A 16,013-nucleotide genomic window follows, 5' to 3' on the forward strand; every position below is an offset into this window, starting at 1 on the left:
CCATGGATCTTTTCCGTAAAGGCTACTGGAAGTGGAGTCCCCCAAAACGATGCGATAAACCAATAAGGGAGAAAAACATGAGATCCAGGAAATACAGAATCTTGGAGGGAGAAAACGGGAATTTCCCGGATGACAGTGGATGTTTCTAAGAAGATGAAACTGACAGAACAGCTCTTGGGACTGAATGTAATCCGGGGAGAGTTTCTGTTCTATGGGACAGTTTAGAAATGAATGACCGGGTCACGGAAAGTAAAGCAACAAACAAGGCAATTATTAAGTACTGGAAAACTCAAAAGCAATACAGTAAAGTGAACTGACCATAGTATATGATGAGTCTCACTTGCAAATACAAGTTACAGTTATGCCAATGTAAGTAGTTAATATTGACTTTGGTAGTTATATAAAAAATGGATGCAAATATATTGGGAGGGTGGAAAGAAGACAGGGAAGAGTGGGGACTAAGAGCTAAATTTTTATTGTTCATTTAGGACATCAATAGATCATACCTAACTGGAAAGAATAACTAAATAGCAGTAAACTGTATGACTCAGACACAAGTGGGGAGCATATTAGAGGAGTTGAAAGTGGACACCCCAGAGACGTAGGAATCCAGAACAGGGAGGGGTGGGGCAGGAGATGGATGTTTCCAATAAGCATGGGAGTACTATGTCTATCTTCTAACTATGTACGGGTATTACTTTGATTTACTTTGGATAAATAAATATGATCATTTTGATTACATCTTGATTAAACTTAAAATTTCGTAACAGAAGAGGCTGGCCTCTACATCTGAAGGGGGAAATGACATGTATATATCCATTATGTGCTCTGGACCACTGAGGGGGACCAGGATGAAGGGGTCCTAAAGAGGCACACGGGAGAAGAGCATCCTTGTTCTCTCGCCCTCTCCTGGGAACAGGGTAGTGGTCTGGAGCCCAGGGACAGGGCCAATCCCCAAATCAGTAGGATGTGTACGGGCCAGGTGAAGGTCCTAAAATACCTAATAGTACATTTAGTGGGGATTGTTTTTTTTCATTTTTTTCCAATTCTAAACTAATTCTAAAGTTATGTCTAAAACCAAAACAACAACAAAAAACTTTTAAAAGGAGAAAAGAAAGAACCCAATAAGCAAAATCAAGGGCAAAATGGTCACCAGTTCTGTTAGGTCAGTCAAATCATTTACTATCCACTGTGCAGGGGGAAAAGTTTCCAGAAATGTTCAAGAAACTGCTTCCAAACTTCTACTCACATTCTCCTAGAGATTCAACTCAACTACTTGTTTTCAACTCAGAAGAGGTTTCTGAGCCAAAAGTGCATTCACAGAATGACCTGGGTAAAAAACAATGCTTTTCTGTTGGATCCTGAGTGACTCACCTCCTGAAGAGAGAGGACCCACTCCAGGCCATACTGAACTGTATCTGAGCTGCATGAGTGCCCTCCTCCTCCCCAACAAATAGCAAGCTGGCCTTCTTCAAGGAGAATATGAAATGGGTTGGGGGTGAGGGAGGTGAACAAATTATTTTAGGCTCTAGGTTTTCATGAATACCTGATCAACACTTTCCCCTCTGTCCTTCCGCCAAAGTCATCTTCTCATCAGCCACCTTGAGCTTGGGTTGGTGCATGTGTTTCCCTAATCTGTCAGCAGAACTCACACCAAGTCTGATTTTAGGAATTTAGGAAAAAAAAATGCTAGAAAGAGTAATATTCTCTGCTGCTATTTCCCTCTATTTTTATTGGAGGCTCTAATAATTTAAAAAAAAATAGGTTTCCTGAACACATGACGAGAAAGTGGTTATTTCTCAAATTTCCTCCCAATTCTCAAAAAGTCTGAAGCCATTTTACTGGTATAAATAGAATGACCGTATATGACTTTTCCGATTATGTGCTCTAAGACTGACAGCTGGTTTATATTTAGAGGTCAACTTACACTCAGAATGTGTGGCACTTCACTCATTTTGTCATTTTCAGCAAAGGTTGACAACACCTTAGAGGGAATTATATTTTAAGAATAACACTTTAGCTGAAAACAAAGCAACCTCAGATCAAATTCAAATATAATCTGATTTCAGGAAGAAAAAAAAAAAACCCTGAAGAGGCAGGCTCACTCTTTTGCTCCGTACAAAAAGGAGGAGAGGGAGGGGCTCTCGTCAGGCGTTCTTGGATGTGACCGTGCATGATGCAGAAACTGCAAATGCACATGGGTTAAACTCTAGACTTTTTTTTCTAGATATCTGTAAAATCAGACAATCTGGATCATCCCCTTATGAACTGACGTAGTTTTAGCAAAACCACATGGATTTTGTCCTTGTTTGACTACCCAACAATGGAACTCCCCTCCTATTTGGGGGAAAATGTCATGATATTAAAGACTGAGACTTTAAGTGAGACTCTTCCTGCAGTGTGACCTAGGCTGTTTGCTCTCTCCTTGCCTTTGTTTCTGTCCATTTTCTAAGCCTGGGGCTCAGCTTCAGAGCAGGTCTACACAATATCCTTCCAGTAAACTCTCATTCTGCTTGAGTTAATGGAATTAGTTTCTGCTGTTTGCAACCAAGAATCCTGATTGGTCCATAAGCCCAACCTCTAAATAGAGCAGATATTATGTATGTAATGCCCTTGGCAGATAGATTGCCCATGAATATTTCCAGCCACAGGGAACATCTTCCATCCCGAGGCCAGCTGTTCCTCTGCTGGATACTTGCAGATATTACAAAATGGTTTCCTTCATTGAGAAGAAATGGGCCTCTTTTCAACTTCTATCCATTGCTCCACTGGTCTTTGGAATAACCCACAGCAAGTCAGCCCCTTCTTTGATACTATAACTAGAAATATTTGTTGACAATTATCTTAATCCTCTGTTCTTCATTTCTGGTGTCCAGGGAGAACCTGCATCTTCCTGGTCACCACCTTTCTTAGGATCCATCACTTGACTGTCATTATTTTCGACTGAACGAAAAAAAAACAGCTAGTGTTCCCCAAACTATATGACGGTATATGATATATAGCACTGGTGGTGGAGGGCAATTAAACAACATTGAATCATATAGTGAGAAATTTCTTTTATTACTTTTAAGCCTTCTGATTCTATCAGGAAGTTTTCACTTTGGAGCTTGTATATCATGAACACTTTTCTAATATTTTCCAACACCTCTTCAATTATTTAGTGACATGGTTTTCTTTTCACTATATTTATTTTTAAGGCAAGCAATACCAGTTTTCTACTTATACCAATGATTTTAGTTTTGTCTTATTATAAAATTATAAGTACAAACGTAAGTAAATGTAAAGAAAAATATAAATTAAATAATAATAAAAGTGATGGGGCTTCCCTGGTGGCGCAGTGGTTGAGAATCTGCCTGCCAATGCAGGGGACACGGGTTCGAGCCCTGGTCTGGGAGGATCCCACGTGCCGCGGAGCAACTGGGCCCATGAGCCACAATTACTGAGCCTGCGCGTCTGGAGCCTGTGCTCCGCAACAAGAGAGGGGGCGATAGTGAGAGGCCCACACACCGCGATGAAGAGTGGTCCTCACTTGACGCAGCTGGAGAGAGCCCTCGCACAGAAACGAAGACTCAACACAGTCATAAATAAATAAATAAAAGAACGTGACTTTCTTTAAAAAAAAAAAAAAAAAAAGTGATATACGGGAATGGCAAACACCGCGATGGTGGATGTCATTGACTAACATTTGGGAAACACTGCTTTAAAAATAGCTGGGTCACTGCAGAATAAAATGGGACTACTCTTTTTAAAGTTTTTTTTTAATGTGGACCATTTCTAAAGTCTTTATCGAATTTGTTACCATATTGCTTCTGTTTTATGTTTTGGTTTTTTGGCCGCGAGGCATATGGGATCTTAGCTCCCCAACCAGGGATCGAACTGTACCCCCTGCATTGGAAGTTGAGGTCTTAACAACTGAACCGCCAGGGAAGTCCCAGAACTACTCTTCTGACCTCAACACTATACTTCATTATATAAACCCTTATTATGCTATCTTTGTTTTTTAGCAATTATTCATTACCATTGGTTTTTATCAGGAATAACTTCTCTACTTACTTTCGGTTCCTAACCCTAAAAATTGTTTTTCTTTGAGACTCTGGCAGACTGTGGTTAAAACATTGTATTTGCCCTCATTCTTAGTTCCTATGTTTTCATTACACATTCTTTTTTTTTTTTAAATTCTCCAAAGTTTTATCAGACCAGGTTGATATTGACCAGTTTGGTTTGGAATCCCAAATGAGTAGCATTCAGTACCCTTCTCAAAAGCCCTTAGCCCAAGACCCCACTGAGCAGCAGACCTAGGCATGTTGACTTACCTGTGGCATGTTCCCGTAGACCTACATCAAAGGCAAGTTTATCTGTCTGGGATCTTGATGTAGTCAAACATGTTAGATACTGTGGAATAAGAGCAGATGCTAGTAAAGTCATACTCTTCTGTCAAATCTTGGCATCTCACCCTAGTTGGCTTCCAGTTGTCAATTTCAACATTGAGCTACTATGAAAAGGGCCTGTTTATCTTGTTCATTGCTACAGTGCTTCTGGGATATATTTTTGCAAAATATTTAAAACCTCAAAGATGTTCTTATCTGATGACCCAGTGATTTAACTCATAGGACTATGAGAAATAAGTTTGAAATAGAAAAAGTCTGAAATATGAAATATGCTTTTGTTCAAAGATACTCTGAGAAACTTTTAAACTGGGAACAATATAAACAGAACATAAATGGCCAACAATAATGGAAAGGTTGATACACTCTGGTACTTTATTTTATGGAATATTATGTTACCATGAAGCATATTTTTCAAGAGTGTGTAACAATATGGAATATACACAAAATAGTGTACTTATATAGTTGCCATGTATGCAAAACTTAAACGCCTAGCAGCCAGGCTAAAGGGAATTACACCAAATTGATAACAAGTTGTCTTTGGACAGTGGGAACGACCGTAATGACGCCCCCATTTCTATTTATTTACTGTTTTTTCAAATTTTCTATGAGCTTTAGAACTTCTCAAATAATACCTATGGTTTTTTTTTTCTGATGATAAAAATACATGTGCATGTAAAAGTTAAAAATTATTTTAAAAAATAACTTAATAAAGGAAAAAAGTACACAGCCTGTTCCCTGCCTCCTTTTATTGACAGGCACAGTGGGTGGTCTCAGAATTAGACGGGGAGGCAGATATGCACTTGGCGCAAACTTGATGAGTTATACTCGTAGTTCACTGCAACAGGAAAATGGAGAATCATTGTATTATACAGTCATCTTCATAGGCTTCATGCTCAATGCTGCTCCTAAAAGGAACTGGCCAGGATAGAATTCATGTTAACTGTGAGTGGGATTTCTTGGGAGTGAGGGGCAACCAACCTAAGGATGAATAATGTAAACCTTCCTCTCTCTAGCACAACGGCTAGCCTGAGTTTTCAAAGCCAGAAGTGTGCTATTTGAGCTTCTGTTTATTCTATTTAGGTAGAAAAAGAGAGGTATTAGGGTTTTTTTTTTATTTACCCTATGGATAAGCACCAGACTCTTAAAGATAAATGATCACCTCTCAATTCTAGAGAGTGCCAGGGTGCAAAAGTTTCCCCACTCTCTGGCCCCATCTCCTGCTCAGATAACCTTCGATTTGGTCATTTTTTGTTCTTTGTCCTTTGCCACGAGGGATTATCACAGACGAATGTTCAGGCTGAAAAGGTCAACTTCTTACCAGTGCTCAGGAAAAAAAAAAAATGCTGCAATAAATAAATTATTTAAGAGGCAGCTGCTGCTCTCGCTGCCAATTTGATAGTTCAAGCTTTGAGACAAACTTTGCAGCTGCTGCAGGTGTAAAATGTGGGAAAATAAAGTCTTGAATTAATGTAACAGTTTTCCATTAGGGCTAGAGAAAGAAATCTTCCTTATACCCATAGCAAGGGAGAATGATACATGTAGGAACTGGGGGCAAAAGTTATTAGAGTTGGCACGTATTATACTTGATTGAGATCATGATATTCCTCTTAACACTCCCTGCAAAAGAACTGTGGTATCTGTTTTTTACAAATTATATTTAAAACTTGAAAAAATTTTCAAGTTATAGTGAGTAATCGCCATTTCGGTTAATTCTGGTTCTAGATCCCTGAATAGATCAAAGCCTGACCTGCTTCCCATGACTGCTTTGCTCCTTGTCTGCCTCCCACCTCTGGATTAACATAATACCTTCAAATTCTTCCAGGACTGAAGGCACCAGATACCATCCTATTTCCTTTAGCTAGTAAAAGAGGAGAAATTTCACAAAAAATCCATTTGATTGTTTTTTCTCCTACGCTGGTAAGCTCGTATACGTCGTATGCGCAAGTCATCAGTTATTCCACGGTTTATTTGATCATCCATTCAACAGATATTTACTGAGCATCTAGTATATCCAGGCACTGCACTCGGTCGAGTTAGGTTTAGTTAAATAAATTTTAAAAAAGACACGGTCCTTCTCTGGAGTGGGGAGGAAGGTGGTCAGGCATTAAACAAACACAAATATGTAAGTGCTAAGTGAGGTAAGTTCCAGGAAGGAAACGCTAAGACAGTAATGTGCTATAGTTATTTCCATTTCAAATGATTCCCGCTGATTACTTAACCTGATCTAGACACTTGCTGGTTTCCTGCCCTTTCTCCCCTCCTCATCTTTCCCCTCCTCCTTGAATGGTGAAAGCGGATCCAGAGATTCTTACCATTCTGCTGAAGGAGTGCCGCAGGAGAATCGCGTGGCCATACAGCAGGGTCCTGTGGCCACCCCCTTGTGCAGCCTGTGGGGGGAAGGAGGGCGAGAAGTGTCAGCACCAGCCAGGCACGGCCTCTCTGATGGCAAAGCAGCACAAGAAGTCTTGGAAGACAGACTACAAAGAAAAGACCCATCGCGAAGCTCCCAAGGAATTCATTCTAGAAGCGAGTGGCCAGCCTACAGGCGGGGGGGAGACTGGTGACCACGGCCATGCAACACCCCTGGGAGAGCGTGGGTGGGGCTTCTTCTTGAAAACGGCCCCTGCCCAGGATCAGCGGAAACCCAGAGCCGTTCTACCAGAGAAGCACGTAAATTAGATAGGTACTGCTTACCTTCCTTTGAAACTTCTCAGAAGCGTTCAGAGTGAGAGAGAGAAACAAATGTGATGTAACTACAGCCTAGCGACAAAAAGGCAGCTTGGGGGCAGGCATATGGTCACAGTCTGTGCCTTGTGGTCTTTTCTCTTCAAGGCACTTTTGCCTCCTGCCCACTCACTTAAATGGGTCCTATTTACCCACACTGCACCACCGAGAGACGGCTCTGAAATCCAGGGCTTTAAAAGGGCAACCAGTGATGCGAGAATAGATCCTCTCGTTAAGGGTCCATCTAGGTGCCTTTTCTGTGCCCCACCAGGCAGCTCCACTCTGGCTGTTCACGCAGTGGCAGCCCAAGCAGCGGGAGAGGCCCAAGAGGAAGAGACAGCCCAACATAAAGCCGCCGGTGTCTGCTTCTTACTTTTCCCCTTATCTGATGGGCACTCCATGATCTGAACTGAATAGCACACGATAGGAGACAAGGCTATTATGTATCCAGGTATAGGTGAAAAGGAAACATGGAAAACTGAAATCTACAGAAAATTCTAGAATGTTTTTGGCATCGACATTTTCAACCTTTTACCCAAATCTCTCCCTGCCATGTTAACCTGCCCTCAGGGACAAGTCACATTTTTTTGATCACACACCCCTTTTAGGAAGAAATATTTGCGCATAGACCACCATCCCCAAATATGGACAAAAAGAGAGTTCAAAGTCTGAGATTAAAATGAATCATAAACAGAAATTCTAACATTTTCCTTCCATATGCCAAGGGCACCTCCTATGCATCATGTATTAGAGCTACATAGCAGCAAAGCCCAAGGGCTGGTTCGAGGGTCTGCTCCCCTCCTGTGTCCACCTCTCATCAGGGCCACGGGTGATGAAGGGGAAAGCTGGTGGTGGAGAGAAGGCAGAGGGCTAGATGGCAAGGCCTGAAGTAATTCTATTTCAACTCTATTTGGATTAACAGAATCACCCTGTCAAAGAGATGATTTTTCATGTCATACAAGGAGCCTAAAGAAAAGGAAAAAGAGAAATGTGGTATCATGTTAAAAAAAAAAAAGCCAGTAACTATATATAAATGTGGCTGTGCTTTTTTTCCCACAGCTATAGAGATATTTAAATGCTCTCTAGACCTTAATACTATGGAAGGATTAAATGTTCTTCACAATATTTCTGAATTTCTTGAAACCATCTGAACTAACTTTAGTTGCTGTATTTACGAACGTGTCAACCGTGTACGTTAAAATCAGTCACACTAAAGAATTTTCATTGTCTTGTCAGGCTCACTGACAGTTGTAATATTACAAGTTAATTAATAGCTCACGATGGCTTATGTTGTGGGTTTATGCTCCCAGACTAGTCCTGTGCCTCAAACTGAACTACTCACTAAACTATACTTCCCATTGTTAACCATGGGTCACATCTTCCTCCAATTCTTCTTTGTTCCTGTCAACTCTGTGAGTAATCATAGGTAAAGAGTCAGGAGTTGCTGACCCCCAAAGTGGCACTAAGGAGCCTGTGTTATCCTTCTCTGGCAATGCTTGAAACATCTCCTGGCCCTCATGTCCTCAATTATGATGCCAACAGAAAAGCAGAGTGACTTAACTACCCCACTGGGATTGAAGGGAACGACACATGCCAACTCCTCCCTCCACTAAGATCTCAGATGCTTGTGCACATCAGCTTGTTAATACACAGGCTGCTGGACCCCACTCCACAGTGTCTGCTTTACTAGGCTCGGGGTGGAACCTGAGAACTTGCATTTCTAATAAGTTCCAGGGAAAATGACATTGATTATGCTGCTGGTCCGGAAACCACATTTTGAGGACCACTGAGCTTTAAGGAATGATCAAGCTTCCGTGTCAGAAAGGTAAAGGAGCTTTTTCTGCAGAAGCTTTGATAATCGTCATCCTGGTGAGAGCTATCATTGGCACACACCATGCCTCAGGTGCTTTACATCCATCATAGTTCATCCTCCTAACTTTTCAAGGTAGGAATCATTTCATCCACTTGGAACGTGAGGAATTTGAATCTCAGAGAGGAAAGGATCTTGCCACAAGTCACACAGCTGGATGTGGTGGTGATGGTGGTGGGAACTGAACTCAGAGTTAATTCCAAAACCTGACTCATTTCACTGTACTTTTTACAATATATTCATTTGCCTACTGTGTACAAAACCAGGGTACACAGCACCAGGAAGAACAGGATAGAAAGATACTTCCTCAGCTCCTTAATGAAGGTGAATTGATACAGTTGGAATTAAATGAGCTCTAACCACATGGCAGGCACAGAAGGACACTAAGTGCTGTACGGGAATCATCTCATTCTATCTCTTAATTAGTGCTGCGAAGTAACCAAGGAATTACCTCCATTTTACGGAAGCACCAACTGAGGCTGCAAGAAGTAAAGTAACTTGCTCAAAGTCATACAGGTTCCAAGGGCAAAGCTGGGATTTAACAAAGACGAGGGATTTAACCGTATCCTCTATTGTCTCCCTCTCTGTATTCTGGCAGGAGACAAGGCTTGTGTATAAAAAACCATGTTACAAATAGAAATGACATCCCTGTTCAAAGAGGTGAAGACAAACAGCATTGGAATAGACCAGGAGGGTAAGGAGGGTGTTAAGGAATTGCTTTATCAAAAAGATAGACAGTAACATTCTAGTAGGACTGTTGATGTGTAAGGATAATTAAAAAAAAAAAAAAGAGGAACCCATATAGGCAAAGCGCTGGAGGTGGGAGTATGAAGTACACGTGGGGACTGGTGGACAATTCACTGGTTAGCGTTGGGTTTGATGAAAGGGAACAGCTGGAAATGAGTTAGGACGCAGGTACAGGCCTGTCAGATTATGGAGGGCCACATCTGACCGTTCCACAGCTAATAGGACACTGGTAGAGGTTTTTTTTTTTTTTAATCATGTAAATGTTTTGTTTTTCTTTTTCTTTCTTTTGTTTTACATCTTTACTGGAGTATAATTGCTTTACAATGTTGTGTTAGTTTCTGCTGTATAAAAAAGTGAATCAGCTATACATATACATATATCCCCATATCCCCTCCCTCCCCACCCTCCCTTATCCCACCCCTCTAGGTGGTCACAAAGCACCGAGCTGATCTCCCTGTGCTATGTGGAGAATGTCACAATCAAAACTGTCCCTTAGGAAGGTAACCCTGACTGCAAAATGGTAAAAGAATTTAAGGCATCAAACCCTAAGGACAGAAAAGATCATTCTCTCATTCAGTTTCCAGGACAACCTAAGGAGAGGATGTAGACCAAAAATCTCGGAGTCACCCTTTACTCCAGCCTCCCTCTCACACTCCACAGTCCATCCAAAGCACCTTCGGTACCACCTTCAAAATGTATTCTCTATCCAACTACTCAGTGTCCCACTGCTACCAGTCTGGTTCAACCTATTGCCCTGTCTCACCCTGACTATAACACCTCCGAACTGTGCTCCCTGCTGCACTCGCCCCGTTTATAGTCTGAGCTAACACAGCAGTCACAGCCATCTGTTTAAGACTGCCAATCACCTCACATTAATTTTCTTGCTCAAAATCCTCCCAATGGTTTCCTTTCACACTTAGAAATATGACGTCCTCACCATGGCTTCTAAGGCCCTGCATCAGGAATTGGCAAATTTTCCCTATAAAAGACCAGACAGTAAATAACTGGGGCTTTGCAGGACACATATGTCATGTAGTCTTCTTTTTTAAACAACTTTTTCAAAAATTAAAAGCCATTTTTACCTAGAGGGCTGTACATAAACAAGCATAGGCTGGATTTGGCCTGCTGTTGCGATCCCTGCCCTACTCGATCTGGGTCCCTCCACCTATCTGACCTCATCACCTGCCAGCAGGAGGGTCTCCACCATTCCCTCTGCGCCAGCCCCACGGCCCTGCCTCTATTCTTCAGACAAGCAAGCTCCTACTGCAGGGCCTTTGCACATGCTTCCCTCTGCCTGGAATGCTCTTCCTTCAATATTCTCATTTCCATCCTTATTCATCTCTGTGTTCAGATATCTTATTAGAGAAGTCTTCTCTGATCATCTCTTCTAAAAGAACAATCCCCCTTACCTGATCACATTTTTTCTGCTTTATTATTTCTCATGGCATTTATTAGCTGATATATTGTTTTTGACATGTATCTCCCCTCCCTCCCTCCCCCTAGGACATAAGCTCCATGAGTCTTTGGTGTGTTCTCTGCCATATCAACATCACTTTTATCAGTGCCTGGCAAACAGGAGGCACTCGTTTTCATATTTCATCTTCATATTTCCTGAACAAATGAATAATAATTGGATGAGACAGTCCTTTTGTCTGCCTTATACAAATGGAAAAAGAGAAGCTTTCCTATGGTCAGCTTGTAAGCAGCGAGCTTGGATTTCAACTTGGGTCTAACGACAAATTCTACCAACTCTTTTCACTATTTGATGCTAATTCTAGATAACATTCCAGGAGATGATATGCTACATAGAAGACTTCACGGGTCTGTTCCCAAGCGGGATCCAGACCTCAAGACTGTGAGACTTTATTGGGATGGCAGTTCTGCCTCTGCTGGGAGTGACCTTCGCTATCATCATTGGCAGAATGAGAATATATGGTACCACCTCGTGGGATGGGAGTGCAGCAGGGGGTGAAGCCAGCAAAAGCACCCTGATGCCATGTCCTGAGGAAAAATGTTCCACTAGATCATTAATTCAATCATCTCATCTGTAATTTCAAAAATGATTCTGTCACTGACATTTCTTTAGGAGGTTCCCAGAGGACACTGTCACCCAGTAAGATAATCCCGATATGGCAACAAAGGAGAGGGGAACTCTGCTTCTCTCCAGCCATACATAAATGTTTCAAGACTGTCAGATCTCTAAGCTACCTTCTTTTATAATCTGGAACCCCAGATTCCACTTTGGGGGTCCCAGGATCTGGAAAAACTCCTTGTGGATCTAACATAAGCTGCGAAAGCTTGGGGGGCTAGCTTCCTGGAGGGCTTGCAGGGCACGACATCACTTCCTGGGTGTGGATGTGTGTATTTTCATTTTCTTTTCCTCCCCCACTCCCCTCCCTTCCACTCTTTCAGGCTATCAAAGAAAGAAAGGAGCCTTGCTAGAAGGTCACAGAGCAATGTTGCCTCCAACACGCTGGAGACCCTTTACATCGCCCAGGAGGTTTCCTTTGACACAACCGACAACTAAATAACAATGATGCCATACAAGTAAAAAAACAGTAACATCTAATAGGAGAAGCAAAAGCAAGTAACCTAGTATTTTCAGTTAGAAAACATAATGAAAGTTTCTATTCATAATTGCTACAAGATATTAAAAATTTTAGGAATTTACCTAAATGTTGAGCTAAACCTTCAAAATGAAACTACAAACTTTTGCTCTATAAAACAAAATTTGATTTGGTGAAATGGAAATGTGTACTTTGTTACAGAATGAAAATACTAGTACTTGTTAATGCTTATTCTCCTAAATTTAACTTACAGATTTAATGTACTTTTAATGAAAATTCCAGTAGGGTATTTAGGAATTCAACAAAATCACTATAAAGTTAATCTGCAAACATAAAACATTAAGAAATTTATTCTGAAAAGGAACCAAGTTTTAGAAAATGTTACGAAGCAAAATTCATCCATTCATTCTGGTAATGGTTCAAAAGAAGAACGTAGCACAATACGGACAGTCCATAAACAGATCTGAAATGCAGCACATGATAAAGCAGATTTTTAGTACAATGCAGGGAAGGCAGGATTATTAAGCAAATGTCTCTTTGATACGTGGAGAGCAAAACAGAAAAGTATTCCATAAGATCCACAGGAAATATAAAAGATAGATTATGGATGCGTAACAGAGTTAAATAATTTATTTTAAAATTAAACTCTAAGACGACTAGCATGTAATAAATAGTCCGCGTTCTTTTACAGAGCTAATACTTATCTATGCTCTGAAGCAACAGATAAATTCAAAGGAAATAAAAAGACAGGATTTTACCAAGATTACTAAACTTCAGAACAATGGAAACATCGACATTTAATAGACTACAGAAATTCTTTGTATCACTTTGACAAAAGGATTAACATCTCATTGAAATGTAAGAAAAAATCATCAAATAAAGAAATGGGCAAAGGATATGAATAAATGATTCATATCAGGAATAAAATTAAAACATATGGCAGAGATTTTATCTCTTCTAGTAATGAAAGGAATGACAAAGCAACTTCGATGTATCATTTTTCATCAACTAAATTTTCAAAAATGGGGAAAAAGCCTTAATGCCATCAGAGTTGCAATTTAGCTGGTGCTACCCTGTAAGGTGGCACTGAATACAACTCTTTTGAAAAGCAAGATGGTAGTATATAAAAAGAGCCATAAAGAAGTCAATAACCTTTGCTGTAGTAATCCTACTTCTGGGAGTAATTCAAAAAAAGCAAAACGGTTTGCACACTGTTGTGAAAAGAGCATCATAATGGGGCAAACAAAAAACCCGGAAAGGACTTGACTATCCAAAAGAAAAATACTGTCTAGTAAAACATGGGGCTTCTTCAGGATGTTCTACCCTGCAACCATTAAAGGAGACAATTTACAGAGGCTACTGGAAACATAGAAAATGGTTATGATAGACCACTGTGAAAAAGGCAGAATGCCAAATGCCTTCTACTATTATATATATATATATATAGATAGATAGATAGATATATGTGCAAGAATGATAAGGAAACCTATAAAAATGAAATAGCCATTTGGGTGGTTGCAGAACGACTGGACTTTCCTTTTCCAAATTGTTCTTTAGCACTACTACCACGTGATCATTTCAGTAAACCGTCCATGTGCATGGGACGCAACACCGTGCTGCATGTGTTTAAAACAATGGAGGGCTACAAAAGTGTTCTGTCTCTTCGTTAAAACTTCAGTTGCTCGAGGTGTGATTTATTTGCCAGAATCCTCTGTAAATGGCTTCACCTGTCTGAAAGGTGGCTGGCAAGGCATATCTAGCACGCTTGCAGTTAGGCACTGACTCCAGAGTCTAGCCCTACCCTGGTGTTGGATAGAAAGCCCAGAGAGGCAGTCTTTATCCAAGACACCTCTGTCCTCCCCTGAGTTCCCTCAGGCCTACCCCAGACTCCATAGGGAAAATCTCTTGCCCAGGGAGTCACTCTCACTTGGATCTCAAACATCTTGGCTCTTCTGACAGCCCTTAGTGGATCCTTCACCTTGGATCCCACCCTTGTCCCTAGAGACGTGGTTTCTACACTACTCCATGCTTTCCAAGGCTGCCCCCACCAGCCATCAGATTCCAGGTCTACCTTCCCCAACTGCTACAAGCCATCACACCCTTCTGGCCAAATTCCCAAGACCCCACTCAAGCACCCCACTGTTCTAGGAGGGGTTGACAGATAGATCTGCATAATCAGTGGGACAGATGGGACTCCCCAGCTCAAATGGCACCAAAGGAACTGTTGGGGCACTTTCCAAACAGGTCTTGGATTGGAAATTCCTGGGAACAGAGACAATTTTCCCTCTTTAATGACAGTTAAAGTAGTATACTGGAATTTACAAAGTCCAGGGGTGGGAAGGCACATGTACAGATTAGTATGACTAGCGATTTGGAGTCAGATCAGGGAATATGACAATAGCAATTCCATAAGCACTTTCTAGCCATCCTAACTCCCTCACTATGTGTGAAATCCTGAAAAACCCAATACAGGACACTAAACTCTTTTCTTCACCACCTTTTCTGGATCAGATACCCTACTCTTCAGCTAGGTAATTGCCAAGTCCAGCTTTTGGTTCCCCACTTTGGGATATAATGACACTATAAGAAGTCTAAGGTATCATTCTTACAATTTGACACCTTGATTTTTCACTTATAAAAGGATGATTAATATGGATCTAAAACTCTTAGTCAAAGATTTCTGAGCCATTGGCTATACAGAAAGCAACAGAATCAGGATGGAGTCCCCTAATGAGGTTTCCCCTACAGGAAACACTTCAAGTGAGTCTGGGCCAACTCGACCACAACAGCGCAGGCCCTTAAGGTAAACACACGCGAAAGGAGGTCACATGCTTGGCATCCTTCATGGGCCTCTTGGGATACTGTTAAAAACTGAAATCATGCAATAGAATTTTAATGAAGTTCAGAAAAGAGGAGGAAGTGCAGCGTCTGACAGCCCACTTCCCCACGTTCAGTGATCACGAGAGTCTCCCCAGTTGCCCTACTGACAAGACAGACCCACGATTCACAAGCTGCAGGCACAGTACAACCCCAAAGAGAAAAGGCTAAAGCTGGTCCGCAGAGGGCCTATGGCAGAACTTGACCTCCCAGCAAGGTCAGCAGGGTGACCGTGACTCCAAGGAGCCCGACCTCCCATGACCTCAGTACTGCTCGCTCACCATCACTGTATATCCCAGGGCCCACGAACAGAATGCTCAAAAAGCTGTGCACAAAGGCAGGCTAGTCTCTTTTCTTTCTTTCACTTCTTAAATAGAGAAAACACAGGCAAAACCCAAACAATCCATCGGCCGACCATCTAGCACTGAATGCCAAATTTACCATTTCCATAACTTATCATTCATTGAATTCAGCCAACCCAACCTCCTGGAAGCACCTAGAATTCTTCTTCCTGGGTGAGAAGATTTTGGCAATCTCATTTTTGTTCAACTCATTAATTTCATAGCTACATGGAAGTAGTTCAGGACAAAAGGATGAAAGGCCAGATCCTTATGTGAGAAAATGTAAGCTCTGGGTCATGAGCCTTATCTGTAACAAGAACCTGCACAGCAAGGAGGAATTTTCTTCCAGGAAAGTGCCTACACGGCTTCTCTTTTGCACAGATGTGGCCGAAGGGGTGAGGAAAATCAGAGAGATGGCTCAGATGACTTAGGGATCGCAGAGGAACTGTTGTTATGCCCCCGAGTTCATTATTTCCTGTGAGCACTTCAAGTCATGAGA

At 41.4% G+C, this 16,013-nt stretch overlaps 1 protein-coding gene across 6 annotated transcripts in view; it reads right to left on the bottom strand.

The window, feature by feature from the left end:
- Positions 1-16,013, bottom strand: part of RYR3 (ryanodine receptor 3) — a 551,623-nt gene that overhangs the window by 302,993 nt on the left and 232,617 nt on the right. For 5 of the 6 annotated variants that reach the window (XM_082384899.1, XM_082384900.1, XM_082384898.1 and 2 more), the window contains exons 4-5: positions 6,701-6,775; positions 4,314-4,392 (exon numbers count right to left, since the gene is read on the bottom strand). In XM_082384899.1, the coding sequence (XP_082241025.1) occupies positions 4,314-4,392; positions 6,701-6,775 (154 nt within the window). Of the gene's footprint in view, positions 1-4,313; positions 4,406-6,700; positions 6,776-16,013 lie in introns of those variants that run through there. The other variant, XM_082384901.1, reaches the window with a different exon arrangement.

This window comes from Balaenoptera borealis, assembly GCF_965194805.1.
Source record: "Balaenoptera borealis genome assembly, chromosome: 3".
NCBI lineage: Eukaryota > Metazoa > Chordata > Mammalia > Artiodactyla > Balaenopteridae > Balaenoptera > Balaenoptera borealis.